The 25,894-nt window shown below is 37.4% G+C and overlaps 1 protein-coding gene across 2 annotated transcripts in view; it reads left to right on the forward strand.

Moving 5' to 3' along the window:
- The window catches only part of RB1 (RB transcriptional corepressor 1), a 174,894-nt gene that overhangs the window by 132,803 nt on the left and 16,197 nt on the right, over positions 1 to 25,894 (forward strand). For both annotated transcript variants that reach the window (XM_054446102.2, XM_054446107.2), the window contains exons 18-19: positions 19,298 to 19,416; positions 22,592 to 22,737. In XM_054446102.2, the coding sequence (XP_054302077.1) occupies positions 19,298 to 19,416; positions 22,592 to 22,737 (265 nt within the window). The remainder of the gene's footprint in view (positions 1 to 19,297; positions 19,417 to 22,591; positions 22,738 to 25,894) is intronic.

Raw genomic sequence — 25,894 nt, forward strand, 5'->3', positions numbered from 1 at the left:
AAATCTAATGTTTAAAAAAAGATAGGTTTGACTAAATAATTTTGTTGCTAGAACAACATAAAGTGGAAAGAAAACATCAGTCCATCATATGAATCATACGAGTTATAACATTTACAGAATAGTTAAATGACAAATTTCTTTATGGAAACAAGTCTGTTAGAGCAAACTAACAAAAAATAACAACCCATTCAAAAAGGTGGGAAATGCATCTAAACAAGCATATCATTTTGTCCTTAACTTAAAAGTGGTTCTCAGTTTTAGGTACCCAAATTTAATATTTGTATTTATTTTTTAAGTTTTGGCCTTCAAAATAAAAATGACTATACATTTGATTAGACTTCTTTCTTTTCTTTTTATTATAGATGATTGATTTTTAAGGACTAGTGCTATGAACATTAAAGCAAGTATGCTTAAAACCAAAAACATATTTTGACTTTAGGCATTTATGCAGATAAATGTTTCGCTCTTAACCCAATTGGAATTCAAAGAAAGAGACTAGCTCTTTAACAGATACTGATACTCAAAGGTAAAGAAGAATTATTGGTATGATTCTAAGCCACTAGTCATCTATTCCCAGAGCAAAATTTCTGTGGTTACTTTTTTTTATTGGTTTTCTAGTGTGCTTGCTTTAATCAAGTGTTTTCACATGTTTGGAAAATTTGAGGGTTTCCTGTCTATACTAGAAGATACGAGCACTACTCCAGAAAGGTTAGAAACAAAAGACCAAAGGACTGCTTCTACAAAAGGCCCGCTGTTAAAGCCCAGCCATTTGTTGTTGTTTTAGTTAAACAGAAGTGGACTATTTCAATCCAACCGAAAAAGATTGCTAGATTTTTGCCCTGGCCATATAAATAGGGAATTAAGACAGGCATATTAAAAATTTTTCCTGCTTATGTTGTCTTCATCTCTGGGTCAACTGATACTTATTTTTTTTCCAGTAGCAAAATATTTATTGAGTGTAACTGTGTACCAGGTGCTTTTCTAGGTGCTGGGAATATAGCAGTGAATAAAACAAAATCCCCGAGCTTGTATTTTATTTGGAGAAGACAATCAATAAATAAACAATTATACAACTGGTCATATGGTGATAAGTTCTCTGAAGAAAAATAATTTAGGAGGAAAAAGGGGGTGGGCTTTTACTGTTCTATATAGGGAGGTCAAAGTAGGCCTTGCTAACAAGGGGACATTTGAACAGAGACTTGAAAGAAGTGAAGGAAAGAATCATGTGGTTGTCTCAGGGAACTAACCTTTAACTGATCAACATCTTTAAAAGGCCTTCTCCAATCTGTATTTCCAGCTCACCTCCCAGAAATTCACTCACCATGTTCATGTCCCCAAGATCTTTGGGGCAATTAGAAATTTCTAAACCGTATTTCAACTTGGCAAGATTCTACATTTCTGCTTCTGATTCTTATTTTTCATGGCACCTCATAAAATAGGAATGCATGTTTTGTTTTGTTTTGTTTTGTTTTTTGGGCTACTTGCCAGTGTTCTGAAACTAAATACTTCTCAGAGAGTAGCTGTCTCTCATTAAAGAGCCCCAGGTCAACAGTTCCATTTCAGTCACATTCCATCCTGACTTGTCTCTTCTCACCATTCAGTGATTAGGTTCATGTCTTTTACTCTTTAATGCTTTGGTTAGCATCCTGTTTACCTCAAGAGACTGCACTTTCTTCTCCTGAATTTAATTTCCCTGATAGCAGGGACATCTGACAGCCTATGTCAACTGTCTTCCTTGACTTCTGTCAATTATTTGTCCTAACTATGCTTGAGTGAGCATACAGGAATATAAAATTTTATTTCCTTGGAATAAAATTTTAATTTATAATATAGGAGAGATATTACTATTAAGGCTCTTAAAAAGCAATTATAAGAGACAGAATAAAATTAAAAGGAAAAAAGATAGCATAACCCTACAACTCTCGTAAATCAGCTGTTTATGATTTTCCAGATTTAATTTCAGTCTTTGCTATTATGCTTATATAGTTGAAATCAGAGAATAATATCTTTAATTTGAAATAGAATACTGCTCTTTCTTTTTATGTGCTCTTAGATAAGAACTCTTTCTACTGTGTCTTATAAACTCTGTCATACCATAAGTTTCTCAAAGTGATTTTAACCACTGTACATTTTAAATAATATGAGAAATAAATTAATTTCTGATGTGAACATACATGTAAGCTACTAAATCTCAGTATTATGAAATATCTAAAATGTGACTTATTAGAAATAGATTCTTTTAGACGTTAATTTTTTTTCCAAAAAGATACATATGTGCTTTTCTATTTATGAGTATACCTGGTAAATATAGAACATAGGAAAATGTACTTTGATGTTTTAAAACATTTAAAATTATTTAAATATACCACTAACCCTAAATTTTAAAATTATCTTTGATTAGAAGCATTAAAATTCTTATTTAAGATGTGTACTATTTGAAGAAGAGAATTGGGATTCTGTTGCCTTGCTTTGTAACTTAAAAGAGCTTTTTCAGGGACTCCCTCAGAGTACCTGCTGGAGATGAATCTGGAAAAAATTTTTGTTCAGAGAATTTCTGCCACTAAATAAGTCTTAAATAAGTATGCCACATAGGATAGACTGTATTTAAATGAAACCATTTTTTATAACTTACACCAAATCCTATGACAAAAGCATGATTGTTTCTTGATAACACTGTTCCACTGTTGTATTTGTTTTACTGTTAACAAAAATGCATTTTTTTTTTTACCTTTAGTAGGTATGCATTGTATTACAAAACAATGATATCTTTTGGAAAACTTTCAGTTAAACTAGACAAACAAGGACTTTGGCTTATTCAGATTTATTCCATTCATCATCTTTGAATTAGTTTCTTCTTGAGAAGAAGCATATCTTACAACTTTTGTCTTTATTACCTCAATATTTTTTATTTATATACATATACATATATACTTTTTTTCAGATAGGGTCTTGCTATGTGGCCCAGGCTGGTCTTGAACTCCTGGATTCAAGTTATTCTCCTGCCTCGGCCTCCCAAAGTGCTGGAATTATAGGCATGAGCCACTGTGCCTGGCCTCAATATTTATTTAAAGGTTACAAGAATATATGTTCTTAAAATGTTGAGAATTAAAATAAATAATTTCTTCAATCATAATAGCTTTGTATTTTATTATATTATAAATTGAAACATTGAAGTTTTAAAATTCTTCTTCAATGAGCCAGGCCTGGTGGCTCATGCCTGTAATCCTTACACTTTGGGAGGCTGAGGCAGGAGGATCAGTTGAGGCCAGTAGTTTGACAACGGCCTGGAAAACATAGTGAGAATCTCTCTCCATTTAATAAATAAATAAATAAAATTATTCTTCAGTGAATCTGTTTTTGGATTCAGTCTTGATAATAAAAACAGAGAAAAAAATTTTAACAGATAGAGTATTTCAATATTGCTCTGTCAGCAATATCTGGAAATAGCATTAGTCATTTTTCTTCAGGTGCTTTTATCCAACAAGCCTAAGACTCCTAAGATTCCCTTCCCCATTAGGAAGCTCCTGGCAAGCAAGTGAAACCAGCAGAAGGGACCCAGCCACAAAAAACACCCTGGCCCACAAGTCTCTTTAACCCTACAACCGAGACTCTTTGTCTCAGCCCAGGAACACCAGGCCTGTAGAGGGACACTATTCAGGGGTTTCCACTATACACCATTCCACCAGGCAGCTTGACCTGGTGAAAATGTGTAGGTCCATGGATCCACCACCACAAGCAATTGCACCCATATCCCTCCAGCCTCTCTACCCCTGTCCCTAACACCTGGCCACTACTAATCTGCCCTTCAATTCTCAAATTTTGTCATTTCAAAAATGTTATATAAGTGGAATCAAACAGGATTAGTTTTTTTTCTCACTCAGTATAATTTTCTGGAGATCCATTCACTATATTGCATGTATCAATAGTTCATACCTTTTTATTGCTGACTAGTATTTTGTAGTATGAATGTACTACAGTTTCTTTGGCCAGACACATGTTGAAGAATATCAGGGCAGGTTCCAGTTTTTGGCTATCACAAATAAAGCTGCTATGAACATTTATGTTTTGTATCAATATGAGTTTTCTTTTCTCTGGGATAAATGCCTAATGAGTAAAATTGAAGAGTTGTATGGTTATTTTGCATTTTCTTTGATAAAAGACTGCAAAAGTATTTTCCAGAGTGGTTGAATCATTTTAAATTTCCGCCAGCAATATACGAGTGAGTGATCAGTTTTTCTGCATTCTTTCTATCATTTGGTGGTGTCTTTATTTTTTATTTGAGTCATTCTGATAGTGTAAGGATATCTCAGTGAGGTTATAATTTGCATTTCCCATCAGGATGATAGCTAATGATATTGATTAACCTTTCCCTGTTTATTTGTGACCTGTATTTCTTCTCTGGTGAAATTTCTCTTCATGTCTTTGCTCATTTTCTGATTGGATTGTTTGTTTATTACCATTGAGTTTTGAGGGTTATTTATATGTTCTCCATACTAGTCTTTTTTGTTAGATATGTAGTTAGCAAATATTTTCTCTTGGCCTGTAGCTTCTTTCTTCATCTTCTTCACATCATCTTTCTCATCCAAAAGTTTTTAATTTTCATAAAGTCCAGTTTATCACTTTTTCCTTTTATGGATTATGCTTTTGGTGTCAAATCTAAGAACTCCAGATCCTGAAGATTTTCCCTTATACTTAAAAAATTATAGTTTCACATTTTAAGTCCATGATCCATTTTAAGTTTATTTTTGTACAAAGTTTGAGATTTGGGTTGAGGTTCTTTTTAGGGAGTGCTGAATTGGGCACCATGGATGTTCAGTTGTTTCAGCACCATTTGTTTTAAAGGCTATCCTTTTTCTATTGATTTGCTTTTGTATCTTTGTCAAAAAGGGAACAAAGAAAAGATGAGACAAATAGATGTAGAATTTAAACTATTTATATTAATAATTGCATTAAATGTCAGTGCTCTAAGCAGCCCAATTAAAAGGCAGAGATTATCAGAGTGCATGAAAAACAAAACCCAACTCTATGCTATCCAAAAGAAATCTATTGTAAATATAAAGACATGAATATGTTAAAAGGATGAATGAAAAGATTAGGTCCTGGATGGAACTGAGGTTAACTGAGGATAATTTTAAGATTTGTACTATGGGTGATTAGGTGGTTGATAACACAATTAACCAAAGTAGATATTGAAAGACCATCTCATAGCTGGTTGGTGATGAATGAAATGAGTTCATGTTAATGTTTGAACCTATTATATTTGAGATGTTTGCCACATATTCATGTGGATATCTTTGGTGTCCAGTTGGAAATATGGACCTAGAACTTGAAAGCATAGTTTTAGTCAGAAATGTAGACTTAGGAATAATATAGATATAGTTAAAATCATGAGGCCAAGTGCTGTGGCTCATGCTTGTAATCTCAGCACTTTGAGAGGCCAAGGCAGGCGGATCACCTGCGGTCAGAAGTTCGAGACCAACCTGGCCAACATGGTGAAACCTCATCTCTACTAAAAATACAAAAATTAGCTGAGTGTGGTGGCACATGCCTGTAATCCCAGCTACTCGGGATGCTGAGGCAGGAGAATCGCTTGAACCTAGGAGACGGAGGTTGCAGTGAGCCGAGATTGCACCGCTGCACTCCAGCCTGGGTTACAAGAGCAAGACTCTCTCTTAAAAAAAAAAAAAAAAAATCATGATAGTGGCTCAGCCAGCATATGTATTGGCAAGCAGATCTGCAGAAATATTAGTATTAAAGGACCAGCAAGGTAAAATGGAAAAGATCTTCAGAAAGGCCAAGGTCTGCCAAAATTCTTCTGTTTTCTATTCTAGTTTCCTCTTGCGAGGCAAAACAGTCTTAGAATTTAGCTTAGGGTAGTACAAAAACATTTCCTGTAATGTAGTTCTAATAATATTCCTTAAAATACCCAGAAAACAATAGCAATTTCTGCCTTCCACTTCCTCTATTGTTAATTTTTCTACTAGCACTACTGACTTGTACTTACTTTGATAATCAGAATCTTTTCGGAGCACCTTGACTTAATAGCCTTGGAATCCTTTACTCTCTAGACAAGTTCATGCTTGCCTTAGAAATGTATGTTAGTTATGAAAAGTCATGTAGAACAGACTTATGGCTTCTACTTTTTCTATCAATATTATTTACTCAGTGAAATTTATACTAATCTTGCTGACAGTGAGAGCCTGGTTTCCTTCACAGGACTAAGTAGCAAAACAGAGTGAAGTGTTGTTCAGAGAGCAATTAGGCTGACAGTTAATTTGAGTAGATAAGTAATAACATGAGATGAGTACAAGAGAAAACTACTGCCCAAGTCCTGGATAGAAACAATGCTTTAGAAAGAAATATACATATTTTACTTTCAAAAGTTAAGTATTCCATGAAATCTTTTCTTTATAGTTAAAAAAGATCAATTGCTATATTAATTATCTGTTAGAACAACTAACATTTATTATCTCACACAATTTCTGAAAGTCGGGAAACTGGGAGTGGCTTAACTGTGTGATTTTGACTCATGTTTCCTCATGAGAGATTCTTAAATTGTCATCCAAGGCTGCAGCTAGTTTAAGGCTTCACTAGGATTGGAGAGTCTGCCTCCAAGTTCACTCGTGTGGTTGTTGGCAGGCCTCAGTTCTTTGCTGGCTGATGGCCAGGGGCTTCATTTTTTTCGCCACATGAGCCTCTCCATAGGGCTACTCCATAGCAGCTCCCTGCCTCAACCCCAGTGGAAGAGATCCTAGAGAGGGAGAGAACCTAAGATGGAAACTGCAGGTTTTTATAAATTCATCTCAGAAGTGACATGCCATCATTTCTGCCCTATGTCATTGGCCCACAGACTAGCCCTGGTACAGTTTAGGAACTGTCTACACAAGGGTGTAAATACCCAGTGTCAGAGATTATTAGGGAGATCTTGGAGGCTGGCTGCCACAGTTATGACTTAGTGTCAATTAGAAAACAAATCCTATTATCAGTTTTCTTGTTTGTGCTTTGCTGTAGTTAATTTAACTCATGATATGGCTGCATCATATGTCAATATTCTAGAAATATTTACCAAGTGTCCATTATATGCTTGGCATTGGAATTTTAAGAACTCCCTGAAAGTCCCATCTGAACCCTGGTAGTCACCTGTCTAAAATCCTTCAGTGAGTTTATATTTTGCTATTTCCTTGCTATGAAATCTGTATTTTAGCATTATGGAAAGAAAAATTTCTGTCTCAAAGGCTTGTGTGCCAGGTGCCCTTCTAAGCACTTTACATTTATTATCTAATTTAATTGTCAAAACAGCCCTATAGTAAGCATTATTTTTGTTATCTTGTAGATTAGCTACATGAAGTTTCCCTAGGGCCATATTATTTTTTCTTCTCTTGCTTCTGAGCACACTATTCTGCTTTTTACTTAAAATAATTTGTTCTTTCTTTAGGATTCAACTCAAGCATAATCTCTTCCAAGAAGTTTTCTCTAATGCTCCTAATCTGAGTTAGTTGCTCTTCTGATTTTCATGGCACCCTATGTATTCTTTTATTGTGGTACTTAGCACTTTGTGTTGCTATTTTTTATTTATTTATCTGTTTTTTTTTTCCATTAGACTGTAAACTATAGCATAAAATTTCAAAACAAAGGCTCTGAAATCAAACAGTTTGGAACTGTGTCCTGGATCCACCACTTAGTCACGTGACTGGACAATTTACTCCTTGTCTGCCTTTCTTCACTTATAAAATGGCATTTAAAAAATAGTTACCTTCTTTCCAGAGTTTGTTGTGAGAATTAAATAATATAAGTAATATGGTTGGTGCTATGTCTGGCATTCAATAAATGTCATCTGTTAAACTCTTTGAGGGTAGAATTATTGATTGCTTATCATGTGTCGTGTATCATACCAAACTTTTTATATAGGTTATTTTATTTTCACAACAACTCTATGTAGTGGGTACTACTATGAATGTGCTATTTCTCTTAGCATCTCTAGATGAATGGATCAGTGAATGAATGATAGATGGAATTGTGGCCAGTGGAACTAATTGTAGGGGTAAACAGCAACCTAGAAACATGGTTAAAAGCATGACAATGGGCAAAGAAGGAGTGAAAGAGACAGTAAGCAAAGGAATGTGACTCCCATGCTAGTATGGCAGCTAACGGCACAAGTTTTAGAGACAGGTAGACTTGGGTTTGAATCACTGCTCTATCACTTATCAGCCATATAATATGGGGCAAAATTTATAATTTCTATAAAATACACATATCTACTTTATGGACATATTTTGAAGATTAAATGAGATAATATATGTAAAATATTTAGCATAGAACCTAGCATATAGTAGATATTCAATAAATATTAACTAGTACTCTTATTAAATTAAGATAATCATGAAGACAGAATTTTGGTAGTGAGGTAGTGAGAGAAATAAAATAGAATCATGAAGTATAAGGTAATGACTTTGAATCATTAATCATAGTTATCGAAATCAGGCATGAGAGAAAGATTACGGTTGTTAATCTTCCTTATAGTGCAGTATCCTCACCAGTCCACACAAAATTTTTGCCCACTGAGTCTGGGATAAAGTTAAAAATTAATCCTCATAAACTAAAGTTAATGAAATGTTTAGAATATTCTGCATTCTTACCGTATCATCACTTTAGCCCAAATGCTGGGAAAAAGAGAAACAAAAGTCTTCTGTCAGCTATTGAATGTGTTATCATTTAGAGAATTTCTGAGATTCACAGTAGAGTCTGTACTTTTTACATTTGATAGACCTCAAATTTGCCTGAGTTATTAGTATTCCAGAAAATAGGCTTTGGGGAAGGTTTGAAAGAAGGCCTTTTTGAACCTAAGAAGACAAGAAATTGAACTGTTATCACAATATTGCTATTTAAGAAAGAATATTAAGTCAGTTTTCAGAAATTTATATCAGAATTAGAAAAACGCAGGAATATAGTTTATACTTCTTAAGGAGGTGGTGGAGGAGATTAGATAGATACATACATACATATATACATAGGTCTAAATATATTTATATGTATATGAGAGAAGTATCAGGAATAGGGTAGGAAAGAGATAGAATAGTAGGATTACATTAGAATCTGCTTAGGAGCTTTTCTAACATGTAGATATTCTCTCTTTTTGGGTATATCAAAATCCTGGGAGTAAAAGGGAAACCTGGCATGCACGTTTAATAAAGCTTCCTTGGGGACTCTGATATATGGTGCCTCCCAAATAAATTACAAGCCATATCAGAAAATAGGAGTTTACAGTATAAAATATAACTGAAAACTAAAGTCAGATGTTCTAGAAAATATTAACTATTTTTCCTGAGATAGAAGTAGTTGAAATTTGGGAGATAACTTTTGCTATGTTCTGTGAGGCAAAGAAGAGAGAGGCTAGAGTTGATGAAGACATCTTTCTTTTATGTATAATATTGTCTATGTTGGGCCCTGTTAATTTTCATTTACTTATGTACAAATAGCTAATGCATATTTTTTAACTTTAATGTTTGTTATTTACATGCATAGCCTGATGGGCACATGATCCAAAGTTTAATTTTTTGGTTGAAATTTAGTATTTGGCTTCATATATGTAAAGATTAGGGTAAGGCGGTCTGCCTTGCCTTGGCTTTCTTCTACTGTGTCAAAGAATTTATGATCAAGGGCTAGAGTCAATATTAATTATATGATTTTGTTTTAACCAAGAAGAACTTAGTTAAATTTAAAATCGTAGTTGCACTCATAGATAAAGGGTTTTCTTTGTTAAAGGGTAAAAAAGAGACATCTCTTATACTTGCTTTTCATTTAAAAAATTAATGTATTCATAATAAATAGAAAATGAAAGGAGCTTACAAAGCAAATTGAACACATAGTTATCAGAGAAAACAATTTTAAAATTATGATTTCAAACTCTCATCTGTATTGCTAAGAAAAGAATGCCCTATATTGTAATATTCAAGGTTTGCTTATAATTAAAATGTAGGGAAGAAAAAAAGAATCCTGCAGACATTCTAAGGATGACCTAGGCCATTAATCGTCTAAGCTTGAAATTAATCATTAGATTTTCTGAACTCTTATTACACTGGATCTGTTCAGTCTGCTTTAACAAGGTGCTTCCATCTTAGGCACCTCCGTTGCTTTTAGACCTGGCTATGTTTTATATTGCTTATATACATTTTTTTTTTCTTCTGGAAAAAAGATAAGCTGAAAAACATTTTTGTTGATGACATGCTATTGCTGAAGTAAAAACCCAGAACATAGTGGTGTGTAGGAAAAAACTCTCTCAAACTGTGTTTTTCTTCTGCTCTCATACCACCACAACGGTTGTCAACACAAAAGACTTCTGTGACAAAATGTGTGGGTTTTTTTCCCCACACACTAAGCAGCAAATAACAGCTGGGCATCCTCCAATTCAGTTCTGATACTGTCTACTTGGAAATAGTGTCAGATCCCACTGGTTGGGGGCTCAGTGCCCAAGACTGCCCCTCATACCCCCAGACACCATCCTAGGCCTCCAGAACTTCTGACCTACTGGCTTCAAATTGGGGTTCTCACACCACACTCTTTAGGTTCAATTAATTTGCTGGAGCGGCTCACAAAACTCAAGGATACTGGGCACAGTGGCTCAAGCCTGTAATCCCAGCACTTTGGGAGGTTGAGGTAGGCAGATCACTTGAGGCCAGGAGTTCAAGAACAGCCTGGCCAACATGGCAAAACCCCATCTCTACTAAAAATACAAAAATTATCTGGGTGTGGTGGCATGCCCCTGTAGTCCCAGCTACTCCAGAGGCTGAGGCACGAGAATCACCTAAATCCAGGAGGCAGAGGTTGCAGTGAACCGAGATTGTGCCACTGCACTCCTGCCTGGGCCACAGAGCAAGACTGTCTGAAAAAACAAAAAGAAAAAATCAAACGAAACACACTTACCGGTTTATTACAAAGGATATTGCAAAGGATACAGATGAGGAGATGCGTAGGGTGAGGTATGGGAGCAGGGGTGCAGAGCTTCCATGCCCTCTGGGGGCCACACCCTCCAGAAACCTCCATGTGTTCAGCTATCCAGAAGCTCTCCTAATCCAGTTTTTATGATGTCAGCATTCCTCCCCTACATTATAGGGCAAAAACCCTCTCTGGGGAGGTTCTTAAAGACACACAATTTACAACAATGGGGAAAAATTAGAGTCCTGCCTTGGAACAGGTTAAAGGAGGGCAAGAGAAGGTCTGAGGCCTGCCCCTGAGGCCTACCACACCCAACATTATAACAACACAACAGTTGTTATGTATTTTCAGTTTTGCATAATATGAAGTTAAAGACTTAAGTGAATTGAGTAAATAGTAGTTTTTTGTTTTTTTTTTTTTAATTTCACAGATCAATAGAGTTAACTCCTGAGTTATATGCATACAACCCCAAAGTTGTTTGCTGACACTGGAGCTGTGCCTACACCCGCCTGGCATATTCTTGAGACATTGGAGCTAGGAAGTTGGAAATTGATAGAAAATTTTGTCAGTTGTAACAGAGCTAAGGCAATATGGATTATGGTGGGCCCTATCACTTGGAATACTTTCCTGAAAGCAACACAGGTCATCATTGCCAAATATTTTTAGGACCCCAATTCTGTATTAAGTGCTAGTGATGTGATAGGAAGCCAGACACAATTGAACTAGCTATCTCTATATTAGTGACTTATCCTAAAACAGAATTTCTATTGTAATTGGTTTCCTGTTTCTCTTAGAATATTTAAATGTTTTACCATGGTCTTTCAGATTCTGCATGATCATACAGAAACCTCTTCTTTAGCAACCTCTCCACTATCCCACCTGGGTACTTTAGTTCTGGTGGCCTCTTTCATTTTCTGAAAGAACATCAGTTTCTTAGCATATGTTCTTTCATCTTTTGGAAGATCTCTGCCCCTTCTCCTTTCAAAGCACAGCCTCCTTCTCACATTTCAAGGCTCAGCATCCATGTTACCTTCCCAGATCAGCCTTCCTTGAACCCACCCCATCCACCTGGATCTCCCTGTTTGTTCTTCATGAGAGAACCCTGTGCTTTCATAGGATTTTTCTGACTTTGTCATCACATACTTATTTCCTTGTTTGTGTGCCTCCTCTCACCAGACCCTGAGCACCATGTAAGTAGGAACAAAGTATTATTTCAAAGACCCAAGTCTGAAATGGTTTATCTGTTTATACTTAATGGCTAAGGTATACATGTACACGTATTCTATTTGACTAATATTTGAGGTAAAAAACCTGGGGGAAAGGAGCAGATAACACATATTTTTAGAGGATTTAGGGTATATGTAACTAAGAAGGTTCCCTTTATTTGTTTTTTTTTGGGAGGGAATCCTGCTCTGTCACCCAGACTAGAGTACAGTGGCACGATCTCAGCTCACTGCAACCTCTGCCTCCTGGGTTCAAGCGATTCTCCTGCCTCAGCCTCCTGAGTAGCTGGGATTACAGGTGCGTGCCACCATGCCCGGCTAATTTTTGTATTTTTAGTGAAGATGGGGTTTCGCCATGTTGGCCAGGCTGGTCTCGAACTCCTGATCTCAGGTGATCCACCTGCCTCGGCCTTCCAAGGTGCTGGGATTACAGGCCTGAGCCACCACGCCTGGCCCCATTTTAAATCTTATTCTCACTTTGAGGTGGAGTTAATCTCAGATAACTTTGAGATTAAGTTATCTTAATATCAACCTTCTCACTTTATTCATTTATTCAACAAATGTTTATTGAGCCCTTACTGTGTGCCAGGCAGTTTTAAACATTGGGGATACTATTGAATAAGACAGACAAAGCCCAAGCCTTCCTGCATCTTGCTTGCTAGTAGAGAGATAATAAATAAGAAAATAAGTGAATTTATAACATAACCTCAAGTGGTGATCAATACTATGAAGGAAATAGAGCAGAGGTAGGAGTAGCAAATAAATGGGAATTATGGCTGTCTTAGGCAAGATATTTAGACAAGGCTTTGCTTAGGAGGTGCTATTTGAGGAGATATGTGAATGATAGAGTGGGGTGAGTCATAGGAAGCATGGTCAAAGAGTATTTTGAGCAGAGGAAACAGCAAGCACAAAAACCCAGAGAAAGGAAGAATTATGCCACAATCATGGAATAGAAAGATGACCGGGATGGCTGGAGTAAGAAGAGTGTTAGAGCATGAGGTCTGAGAGGTATCAAGGGGCCAGAACTCATGTAGTGTTTTGTAAACCAAGATAAGGCATTTGAATTTATTCTACGTGTGACAGGAAGCTCTTGCAGGGTTTTGAGTATGGAGGTGGGATAAGGAGTAACGTATTAGCTCTATGAGGACATCTAGGAGGCAGCAAGAGTAGAAGTATGGAAACCAGTTTGTAGGATGCTTTTGCAGTGGGACAGAAAAGAGATAAGAATTGCTCTGACTCTAGCAATGGTATAGGTAATGAAAAGAAGTTAGACTTGGAATATATTTTGAATTTAGAGCCAATATGACTTGCCTGGTGTCTTGGATAAGTATGAGAGAAAGAATAATAATGATGACTCCTTGTCTTTTTTGCTTTGGGCAACTGGATATAAGGAGTGATTTAATGATATGGTAAAGACTAGGGAGAAGCAGACCTTTTTGCGGGGTGGTAGAGGATGATTAAAGTTTATTTTATACATAGACATCAAGTGAAGATGTTGAGTAAGGTCAAATAGGGCAGATGCTTCTGAAATACTCCTTGAAGGCTATTTAGTGTCTGACAAATGGAGCATTGTTACATTTATGGCTCTACTTCCTAGCATAGACATACAATATATACTGGGTGGATGGATGGATAACTAGGCATACAGTCATACATTTGAGGAAATAGAGTGTTCTTTGTATAATGGCACTCATAGGTGTAAATAATCACAACCATAATAATATCAAATATTATATATTACTCTGTGTCAAGCACTGTTCCCAATTCTTAACATTATTAATTCACTTCTCATATACTATGATTTAAGTTACTACTATTATCATTAGTATCTCTGCTCTACAGTTGAGAAGCTTATCGAGGGTCATGTAGCTACAGGTGGCCAGGATTTGAACCCATGTACTGTGGCTCCAGAGTTTGTGCTCCTACCTACTGCACTATACTTTTCCCATGATCATGACATACTCATCATCATAAACCAATATCTATATATCTGTGTGACCATTTGGTTTGGGGTGATGGAGTGATAAAAGTGATATTTGAATGAAATATGAAGACTATTGGTGAAAAATGCCACCTTAATCCTTGGAAGAGAAATTTACTTTTAGTATAATCCTATTGGGTGAATCTGAAGCACAAACTAGGTTTTATCTCATATCTGGAAAGTATCTAAAATATCTAATTAGTGTACTTAAGTCCTATTAATTGCACATCTTTGCAAGGTCTCAAGAGTCTCCTAAAATTTCATTGTTTGAGAGAAAAATTGGTAGTAGGCCACTCTTGAATATATGTGGGTTTATACTCATACCATTTTAGTTAAAGATATTCAATTCATCCATGGCTAGAAAGTATAAAATATTTAGTATAACAATATGTGTATTAGCTGGAATGAATTTCTTAAGTGTTAATTGTTAGCATTACTTTGCTCAGATGAAAGCCATTATTTATACTGCAGTGCCCCTAATGAATATAGGAAAAGATGACTTGTCAACAAAAATTATATGATGGGAGTTGTAGAGTCTGCTTCTTTTTCCAAAGCATACATGCCACCTTCTCTTTTTTCTCCCCCCATAAAATCCAGCTCCTGTAGGACACCTTTTCTTCTGATGGCTCCATAGGAGACAACTCATGCTCACCATCTCCACTTTAAGAATTATTTCTGTAGTGAGTCACTATTACAGATAATAACCCATCTCCTGTTGGTCTGCTGGAACTGAAAAAGGGCTGAAAATTGTTAAACTTTTGCAGTGATATGTGTAATGACTATATGATTAGCATGCCTCTTTTTATTCACAGCTTATCAAGTACCTACTTGACATGTAGAAAGGAAAAGAGTAAATTTAAGAAAAGACAGTTTTTTTCTCCTGAAAGTTTAGAGTTGAAAGCGCATCTTTAACACATTCATACATACATCCAAGAGATTCAAATAAAATAATCAAGCCAAATCACTGAAAGCTGAGAAAAGAGTTGAATGTTCAAGTGGCTACTTGAAGTCACTTCATGTGACGTATCATGTAATGCTGCAGAATGAGTGCTGTATTCCTGCTTTTCAAGTAATGAAACTGAGGTTCAGAGAGCAAAATGCTTCATTACTAGTAAACTTCAAACTAGTAGACAAGAATTTGAGCTTATATATCTCTAATTCCAGGACCTGTGCTTTTATTGCTAATGGCTTTTTTTAAACTTGGTCTTCATGCTTTTTTTTCTGTTGAGTGAATTAAGAGCAGAATAAATAATAAAAATAGTATTTAGGAATGTATTGCTTAGGCATGAGTAACTTCCTATTTGAAAGAACTGTTGAGTAATCGCCATTTTTTTTTCTTTCTTTTTAAATTTCTCCTCCCTGCATAGTTTCTGCATCTCCCAGATCGCCTTTTTGTTGTTTTGTTTTGGCACATTTATATTAGGGACTTTCTGGAAATATTTGATTGCCACTCATATGAAAGAGTAAATCACTAAAAATTAGTTAGAAGCTCTGAGCACCTGGGTGAGGTTTGTGAACTTCCTTGTGTAGTTATTTGATAGAGCAATTTCTTAAGAAACCCCCATTGCATATCTTTAGGTCTTTTATCCTCTTACTCAGTACCTCACTGCCCAAAGTACCTGGTATCACCACTGCCACATCCTTTTGGTGGGTTAAAAGTTTATCTGGTTTGCCTGTTGGCTTTCCTCACTGCTGAGTTCCAATTCAGTTTTTTCTAACCTACTGAGTAGGTTACCATTTGTGTATCTGCCTTCCAGGCTTTCAAAATTTTGTATCTCCAGCCTAGACAACATAGGGAGACCCTGTCTCTACAAAAAATTTTTTAGAAAATTAGCTGGGCACCATGGCGCATTCCTATAGTCCCAGCTACTCAGGAGGCTACAGTGAGCCATGATTGTGCCACTATGCTCCAGCCTGGGTGACAGAGCAAGACCCTGTCTCTTAAAAAAAAAAAGCTGTATCTGAAAGGTTTATGTCTTTTAAAATAAGTCAGTTTATTGCCGTTTTAGTGGGGTTTTATGAGAGAAAGTTAATGTATGCATTGAATTTGCCATCTTTAACCAATGTTGTTTAACTTCTGAAGATTCCATTTAATTTAGTTTGTTGTAGTTTTAGTCATCCAGAAATTTCCAATTTATATGAATTCAGATCTGTTCATATCCTTTGCCCACTTTTGAATGGAGTTGTTTGTTTTTTTCTTGTAAATTTAAGTTCCTTGTAGACTCCGGATGTTAGAACTTTGTCAGATGGATAGATTGCAAAAATTTTCTCCCATTCTGTAGGTTGTCTGTGCACTCTGATGATAGGTTTTTTTTTTTTCCTGTGCAGAAGCTGTTGAATTTAATTAGATCCCATTGTCAATTTCTGCTTTTGTTGTGATTGCTTTTGGCGTTTTCATCATGAAATCTTTGCCCATGCCTATGTCCCAAATGGTATTGCCTAGATTTTCTTCTAGGAGTTTTAGAGTTTTCGGTTTTACATTTCAGTCTTTAATTCATCTTGAGTTAATTTTTGTATAAGGTTTAAGGAAGGGGTCTAGTTTCAATTTTCTGCATATGACTAGCCAATTCTCCCAGGACCATTTATTTAATAGGGAATCCTTTCTCCATTGCTTGTTTTTGTCAGGTTTGTCAAAGATCAGATGGTTGTAGGTGTGTGGTCTTATTTCTGAGTCCTCTACTCTGTTCCATTCGTGTGTGTGTCTGCTTTTGTACTAATACCATGCTGTTTTGGTTACTGTAGCCTTGTAGTATAGTTTGAAGTCAGGTAGTGTGATGCCTCCAGCTTTGTTCTTTTTGCTTAGGATTGTCTCGGATATTTGCGCTCTTTTTTGGTTCCATATGAATTTTATGAATTTTGGTTCCATGTGAATTAGTTTTTTCTAATTCTGTGAAGAAAGCCAATGGTAGTTTAATGGGAATAGCATTGAATCTATAAATAACTTTGGGCTGTATGGTCAGTCTTACAATATTGATTCTTTCTATCCATAAGCATGGAATGTTTTTCCATTTGTTTGTGTCCTCTTTGATTTCTTTGAGCAGTGGTTTGTAGTTGTTGAAGAGACCCTTCACTTCCCTTGTTAGCTGTATTCCTAGGTATTTTATTCATTTTGTAGCAATTGTGAATTGGAGTTCATTCATGATTTGGCTCTTTGCTTGCTTATTGTTAGTGCATAGGAATGCTAGTGATTATTGCACATTGATTTTGTATCTGAGAGCTTGCTGAAGTTGCTTATCAGCTTAAGAAAGTTTTGGGTTAAGATGATAATTTGACCTCCTCTCTTCTTATTTGAATATCTTTATTTCTTTCTCTTGCCTGATTGCCCTGGCCAGATCTTCCAATACTATGTTGAATAGGATTGGTGAGAGAGTATCCTTGTCTTGTGCTGGTTTTCAAGGGGAATGCTTCCAGCTTTTCCTCATTCAGTATTATGTTGGCTGTGGATTTGTCATAGATGGCTCTTTGAGATACATTCCTTAAATACCTAGTTTGTTCAGAGTTTTTAACATTATGTTGAATTTTATCAAAGGCCTCTTCTGCAACCACAGATAATCATATGGTTTTTGTCTTTAATTCTGTTTATGTGATGAATCGCATTTATTGGTTTGCATATGTTGAACCAGCCTTGCATTCTGGGGATGAAGCCAGCTTGATCATAGTAGATAAGCTTTTTGGTGTGTGCTGGATTTGGTTTGCCAGTATTTTATTGTGGATTTTTGCATTGATGTTCATCAGAGATATTGGCCTGAAGTTTTCTTTTTTTGTTGTATCTCTGCTAGGTTTTGCTATCAGGATGATGCTGGCCTCATAAAATAAGTTAGGGAGGAGTCCCTTCCTTTCAATTTTTTAGAATAGTTTCAGTAGAAATTTGTACCTCTGGTAGAATTCAGTTGTGAATGCATCTGATCCTGGGATTTTTTTTTTTTTTTTTTTTTTTTTTGGTTGGTAGGCTATTTATTACTGCCTCAATTTCAGAACATGTTATTGGTCTACTTAGGGATTTGATTTCTTCCTGGTTCAGTCTTCGGAGGGTGTCTGTGTCCAGGAATGTATTCATTTCTTCTATATTTTTTAGTTTATGTGCATAGAAGTATTTATAGTATTTTCTGATGGTTGTTTGTATTTCTGTGGGGTAAGGGTGGTATCTCCCTTGTCATTTCTGATTGCGTTTATTCCATTCTTCTCTCTTTCCTTCTATCTTAGTCTAGCTAGTGGTCTATTTTATTAATTTTTTCAAAAAATAAGCTCCTGGATTCATTGATTTTTTCTGTCTCTGTCTCCTTCAGTTCTGCTCTGATCTTGGTTATTTTTTGTCTTCTGCTAGCTTTGGGGTTTGTTTGCTCTTTGAACTGGTTTTAGTATCAATATTGTACTAGCTTCATAAATTGAGATGAGGAATGTTTCTAGTTTTTCCATTCCAGGAAGACAATCTGAGTAAAAGTGGAATTATCTGTCCCTTGAATGTTTGGTAGAATTTACGGGTAAAACCAAATGAGCTTGATGTTTTATTTTTGGGAAGATTTTAAATTATTGATTCAAATTATTTAATAGTTGCAGGACTATGTAAGTTATTTTATTTCTTTTTTATTGAGTTTTGGTAATTTGTATTTTTGTAGTAATTTTCCACTTGGTCTACGTTTTCCAATTTATTGATGTAAAATTATTGATAATAATTCCCTATTATCTTTTTAATCTTTGTGATTATGTCCCATTTTTCAACCTAATACTGCCTATCTCTTTTCTTTATCTTGATCAATCTGACTGGAGATTTATTAGTTATTTCAAAGAACCCATTTTTAGCTTCGTTGACCAAACTGTGTTTTATCTTTGTTTTCAGTTTCATTAAGTTCTGCTCATGTCTTCATTTCTTTCTCTCCACTTTCTTTGTTTTTTTTCCGTCTTCCCCCTAACTTCTAACTTATTTTCTAATATAAGCATTGAAGGTTATACATTTTTCTACTTTTTTGTGTGTGGGAAGTACAAAAATTGTCAACTGGGAATTTCAAAGTAGAGAAAAATATTTCATTCTGACTTTTAAATTGCCACTGTCAATTGTGCCTAAAATTCACAGTGCTTACCATGTCAAACAATATGATTTTGATATGTACCTGGGAAAATTATGCTTACTAATGTGGTTTTAATCTCATCATGTTTCATATAGGATTCACCTTTATTTGATCTTATTAAACAATCAAAGGACCGAGAAGGACCAACTGATCACCTTGAATCTGCTTGTCCTCTTAATCTTCCTCTCCAGAATAATCACACTGCAGCAGATATGTAAGCAAAATATATGTTATGTTGACCATTCAAACTGCAAATAGATTTTAAGCATAAGTGCAATGTAACATTCTATAATGAAACTGTAGGGAATAGAATTTTGAATAAGAATTGTTTCTGTTTTTAAGAAATTAGTAATAAAAGGTACCTGACCCAAATAAAGTCATATAAAAGAGTACAGAGTGCTACTGAATCACCTAGGATTTGCATAATGAGAGCAGTTTTCATGGCAGTGTTGGCAGTTTAGGTGGAATAGGATTTCAACATGGAAACTGGAGAGAATAGAGGAGACAGAGGAGTGTGTTCCAAGAGTCAGAATGGCATTAACTCAAAAATATCAAAGCAAGCAGAAAACATTTTTCAGAGTGTGCAGGTCAGTCCATTTGGAGTGAAGCATAGGATAAGTGTAGGGAGAAGTATGGGATGTGGACTAACACACACCAGTTGTGTGCTGGTGATGATGATGGGAAAAGAAAATGTAAACCCAAAGGTATCTGAAACAGGTCTCAATCAATGTAGAAGTTTATTTTGCCAAGGTTAAGGACATGCCCAGGAGAGAGATCTGTGCCTTTCTCCAATGATGATTTTGAGGGCTCCAATATTTAAATGGGAAAGTCAGTCTGGAGGGGAAAGAAAAAGGGTATGGTAATCCACATGTTGCAAGAGAAAAAGAGCAGGTAGAGGAATCGTCAATGATCTATCCATCTCATGCTGAGTGAATCGACACTTTACATAAAATAAGGTGAACATAGAGTCGCTATCTGTGGAGGTATTTAACCTTTTATCTGTATTTATTTGTGTGGGAACAAAAGGAAAGGCAGTTTCTTGCATGACTCAGACTTCAGCTTAATTTTTTCCTTTTGGCATAGTGAATTGGAGTCCCAAGTGTTTATTTTCCTTTCACAAAAGCAATTACTAACTGTGTGCTGGGCAATGGCCTAAGTACTTAAGATTTATTTTTTCATTTAATCTTCATAACAGCCCATAAGGTAATAGATACTGCTGTCAGCCTGTTATCTATAAAATAGGAATTAGAGAAATAAGATAACTTGCCTAAGGTCAACAGAATTCAAACCCAAGCTATCTAATCCCAAAGCCCAGGCTCTTAATCACTCTAACTACATTGCCTTTCACAGAAATGTGCATAATATTTTGTTTCTGTTTAATTCTGTGTAGGAACTGACATTACAGTATTCTGTATTAGTGCAGGGACCATTTTCCAGAGATGTCATTTTCAGGCTAACTTGTACCCAAAGTGTTTCTGGCATATGGAGACCCTGCCTTCATGCATACATTTGTTTCCTAAGTAATGCATTATATAAATAAGTTAAGCCTTGTTTTTTTTAAATTCAAGAAACAGTCATCTGTTAACTGCCAGAAAGTGGTGTAGGCACTGGGAATACAGAAGTAAGATGGCCTGGGTCCTTCCCCTCATAGAGCTTACATTCTGGAGGAGGAACACAGGCAATGAACAAGTAAACCAAGATGTAAGATGATTTTAGAGTATAATAAGTGCAACAAAGGAAATAAACAGAGTGGTGTGAAAGAGAGAAACAGAGAGGCTGATAGAATGCTTAGTGGCACTTTCCTTTCTCTGATAAAGTGATATTTTGACGTGACACCTGAAGGGCAAGCTGATGCTAGCTAGGCAAAAATCTGCATGATGTGCATTCCAGGCAGAACAAACAGTAAGTGCAGTGGCTGTAGGGCAGATCAAACTTAGTTGGATTTAGGAACAGAAAGAAAGAAATCCTAGTGTGGCTGGGTTATTGGAAGAGGAGAATGGTGCAAAATGAGACTGAAGAGCTAAGCTGGGGTAGATCTTGTAGGTTCCCACAAGCCATAGTGAGGAGTTTGGATTCTATAAGGATAGTGGGAAACCATTTAAGCAGGAATGGAGCTTGCTATAATTTGTATTTTTAAAGGTCCACTCTCTAGCTGCTCTCTGAAGTACAGGTGGGTTTGGAGGAAAGAAAGGGACAGGGCAAGGCAAAAAGCGAGGAAACCAATTTGGAGACTATTTCTGTAGTTCAGATGAGGGATGTAGGTGACTTGGTCTAAGGTATGGTATTAGAAATAGAAATGGAGAGATCTGGGGTGTATTTAGAGATAAATTAATAGGTTTTACATTGGTTTTATGTTGAATTTCAGGAATTTGGAAAACGGAGAAATTAAAAATAACCCTAGGTTTTTTACTTAAGATATTAGATGTAATGTGGAGCTATTCTTTGAGATGGGAAAATAAATCCAGAGCTCTGCTTTGTTCTTATTAAGTCTGAGATTCGAGTAGTTATATCCGGTAGGTAATTGGATATTTACACCTAGAACTTCAGAGACTAACTTTGCCCAAGTTAGGCCAGTTTACAATACTGTCAGTGAACTGAATGAAAATCCAAAGTGGATACTAGACCAGACACTGGTCCTTCTAAAATCATTGTGATAATGAGTCGCTTTTCTTAGTGTACTGGTTAATAAACTACATGTTGTAGAAACATCCATAGTAAGGTACAAATTCTACTTCCTGTTCTCTTTGTTCTTAAAGTTTGTCTTTAAAAATAAGTTCATTTGCCAGCTACCAAAAGAAAATCAGAAAGTAGATCTAGATTATTCTGTTAAATAGGGGCAACACAGAACGATAATATTTGCTAATATCCCTGCCTTGAGTTATGCCTGACATATTTAGTATGGTGTAAATCTGAATAATGTTATTTGAAGTATTAATTCATAGAATTCTGTACTGTGTAATTTAGGTGTATGTAAATCTGTGTGTATAACTGAAATCTTAGATATGAACCATAGGAGGAGAATCACAAAAACAAGATAACACTATTTAATATCAATAAATTGTTTTTTAAGCTGGAATCACCTTATGGTCTCAATCCCACTATAATTATTAAAATTGTACATTATACATATATAGCTATTGTTTTCTAATAAGGCAGTAATCCCCAGGAAAAGCCATTTATTAAAATAGAGTTAGATATGATGATGACAAGCAGTATTCCTATTAATATATCTTTCCCAGCTTGCATTATAAATAGTCTGCTCAGTGAATTTGATATATAATACCAATTAAATAGACAAGATGTATCTGGGTGTACAACCTTGAAGTGTATGTATAATCTGTGATTCTTAGCCAACTTGAAATGAAGACTTTTCCTTTAAATATATCTAGGTATCTTTCTCCTGTAAGATCTCCAAAGAAGAAAGGTTCAACTACACGTGTAAATTCTACTGCAAATGCAGAGACACAAGCAACCTCAGCCTTCCAGACCCAGAAGCCATTGAAATCTACCTCTCTGTCACTGTTTTATAAAAAAGGTTAGTAGATGGTTATTTTCAAGAGCATGGACTCTGAAACTAGGCTGACCGTGTTCAAATCATGTTTCTTCTACTTTCTAGGTACATTACTGGGCAAGTCACTTAATATCTTTGTGTCTCAGCTTCCTCATCTATAAAATGGAAATGATAATGTTGCGAGATCTTTCCTGACTATTCGGAGTCGTTTTTCTGGCCGGAAACCTCTGTGGCCTGTGGCGCCCTTGATCGATTTTTGCTCAGGCCCACCAGGCTCGTTTCAGCCCCTTGGTCTGACAGGCTGCACTCGGCTCACACTACCAGCCTGGGTCCATGCCAGCCAGGAGCAAGTCAGACATGGAACGGAGAGGGGTGTGTGAGCAAGCATGAGATCTGGCCATTGCACACAGTCAGAAATGCTGGCTGCTGCAGCGGGGCGGGCAGCTTCAGGAGCTGGCACAGGTGCCGGCTCTCTGTGAGGCTGCAGCTGGACCAGACGCACCACAAGCAGTTTCCACAGCTGGCACCGGGGAACAATAAAATGGCTCCCAGAAGCTTGCAGATGCCAGAAACCACAGGGCCCCAAAGAGGGAGTCACAGCCCTGGCTCAAGGAGCTCCCAATTCTGGTCTCCCCGAAGGGCCGCAGCTCTTCTCTCTTCTTTACCCACAACATGGCGAGCAAGGGGCATGTTTCAGCCCTGTTTGTGTTACAGCCCTTTTAGCCTCGCCATTTGGTGGGTCCTGAGTTCTTGTCCCGCAACCAGGAAGAATGAGGTACACAGACAAGTGGAGGGTGAGCAAGGTGAAGAGGAGATTTATTGAGCAATAGAACAGCTTAGAGAAGACCCACAGTGGGCAGCTCCTCTCTGTAACCACAAAGTCCCGATGAGTGTTCAGCTCCTAGCAGAGAAGGTAGCTCATCTCTGCAGGCAGGTCGTCCCAACAAGTGTTCAGTTCTCAGCAGAAAGGGTAGCTCCTCTCTGCAGCTGCTCGTCCTGACGAGTGTTCAGCTATCAGTAGAGAGGGTAGTTCCTCTCTGCAGCTAGTTGTCTCTCCATCCTCTGCTCTGCTCTGGCTGAGCCTTGGGCTTCTGTGGGCCTCAGCGGGAAGAAAGTGTGCACCGACTGGTACATGGGCGGCCACTAGTGGGCCCAGAAAAGGTACTACAAGTCCTCACTCCTGTCCGTGGGACTGGCAGCGCCCACCCCCAGCCTTCAAGCGCTCCCTGGCCTGAAGGTGGGGCCTCAACAGGGACTCATCCCCTTCTGCCCAGGAGCCCATCTGCCTCCTGCCACCATCCATGCATCAAGGGGCACCTGCAGGCCAGTGCCAAGCTGCCCTCAGCCCCTGCCTCAGCTTCCCCGCCGTGCTTGTCAGCACCCAAAGTCTGGAGAGGGCTGAGGCGGCAGGGGGCTGGCGTGTCAGCGCTGCCTTGAGCGTGCGCCCATCTGGCTGGGCTGCAGCAGCACCCAGGCTCAGCCCTGACTTTGCTCCGAGATTGGAGTGGGCGCTGGCAGCAGGGAGAAACCAGGCAGTGGGAGCAGGCACTTCTGAACCTGCGAGGGCGAGGGCGGTGGGGGGGGTGCCTTCCCGGGCCCCCAAGAATACACAGATGCCTGGGTCCACAGCCACGGTTTGGGTAGCTGCAGCTGCACTGGGGAGGGTGGGACTCCCACCTGCTCCCCAGCCCAGAGAGCACAGGGATGCCTGGGTCCGCAGCAGTGGCTTGGACGGCTGCAGAAGCACTGGGGAGCTCCTGTCCCAACTCGGAAGGGGCGGGGTTCCTGCTTGTCCCCGGCTCCTCCGGGCTTCCTGGAGCGTGCCGCCCCATCCATGCCTCCCTGCTGCAGCGGGTGTGATGTACATACAAAAGTAGTGTGTTGTTGCCTACTGCAGACACATTTCCTGGATATTTTCAGGACATTTAAGAAGGCCAGTAACCAGGTCATGTAGCATTCTCTGAGTGTGTATATATATATGGTGGGCTGGGGAGGTTGATTTGAGTGTCTGTGCATGCATATACACTTCCTAGTGCACATCCACTTGGAACTCTTTGAAAGACAGTAAAAGGTCATGTTCCTCCATGATAATCTTTTTCCTGATTTTATTCAAGTAAGAATTATGCTGAGCTTTACAGGCATATTGTCAGATATTATCCTTAGGTTAGAGCAGTGGTTTTCAAAGTGTCGTTCGCAACCAGCAGAATCCAATCACCTGGAAATTGTAGAAATGAGAATTCTGGGGCTCCAACCTAGACCTGCTCAATCAGAAATCTTAAGATAGCGCCCTCAAAACTTTGTTTTAACAACGCTCCAGCTAAGTCTGATGTATGCTAAAGTTTAAGACCACTGAGATAAATTGTTAGCTTTAAAAAGTTCAAATTGCCGCATGCAAGTCGTTGAAAGAAATAAAGGGTCTTTATATGATATTTAAAGTAGATGAAGGAAAATTCAATTTTATGGATTCCTTTTTGCCAAATTTGCATTTTCAGTAGTATTTTTTATAAACTAAATAAATTACATATTGCAGTCATTTTACATTTAGGTAATCTACAAGTTTACCATTTTTCAACAGAGTATGTTCCATTGGTATTTTATAGAGAAATGTGTGGTTTAATTTTTTTAGGATTGGAAAAATTCATAGACACTGGCAATTATATAATTTAAAAAAATGATTGTTCCTCTTTAATATTGATAGTGGGAATGACCAGTGGTGAGTGATTATTAATGGAATTGAAACAAACCCTATTGGGTTTGTCTAATTTTACAGTGTCTTATGATCTTTCCTCCACTACTTCCCACCTCTGCCCCAATTTCATGCCATAACAGTTAATTCAGCAAGTATCATTCTGCCTGGTATGTACCTAGAACTGTGCTAACCCAAGGAATCAATTATTTTTAAGGAAAATAGTGGTAGAAAAATCTTAAACTTCACCACTAAAGAACTTATTCATGTGACCAAACACCACCTGTTCCCCCAAACACCTATTTTTTAGAAAAACTCATGCCTACATAATGAAGCCTCCATAAAAACTCAAAAGGACCTGGTTCTGGGAGCTTCTGGATATTTGTCCAACTGGAGGTTCCTGGAGAATAGCGTGTCTGGGGAGGGCAAGGAAAATCCATGCCCCTTCTCACATGCCTTGCCCTCTGCATTTCTTCATCTGTATCCCACCAGTAA

This window comes from Pongo pygmaeus, chromosome 14 (genome assembly GCF_028885625.2).
Source record: "Pongo pygmaeus isolate AG05252 chromosome 14, NHGRI_mPonPyg2-v2.0_pri, whole genome shotgun sequence".
Lineage (NCBI taxonomy): Eukaryota > Metazoa > Chordata > Mammalia > Primates > Hominidae > Pongo > Pongo pygmaeus.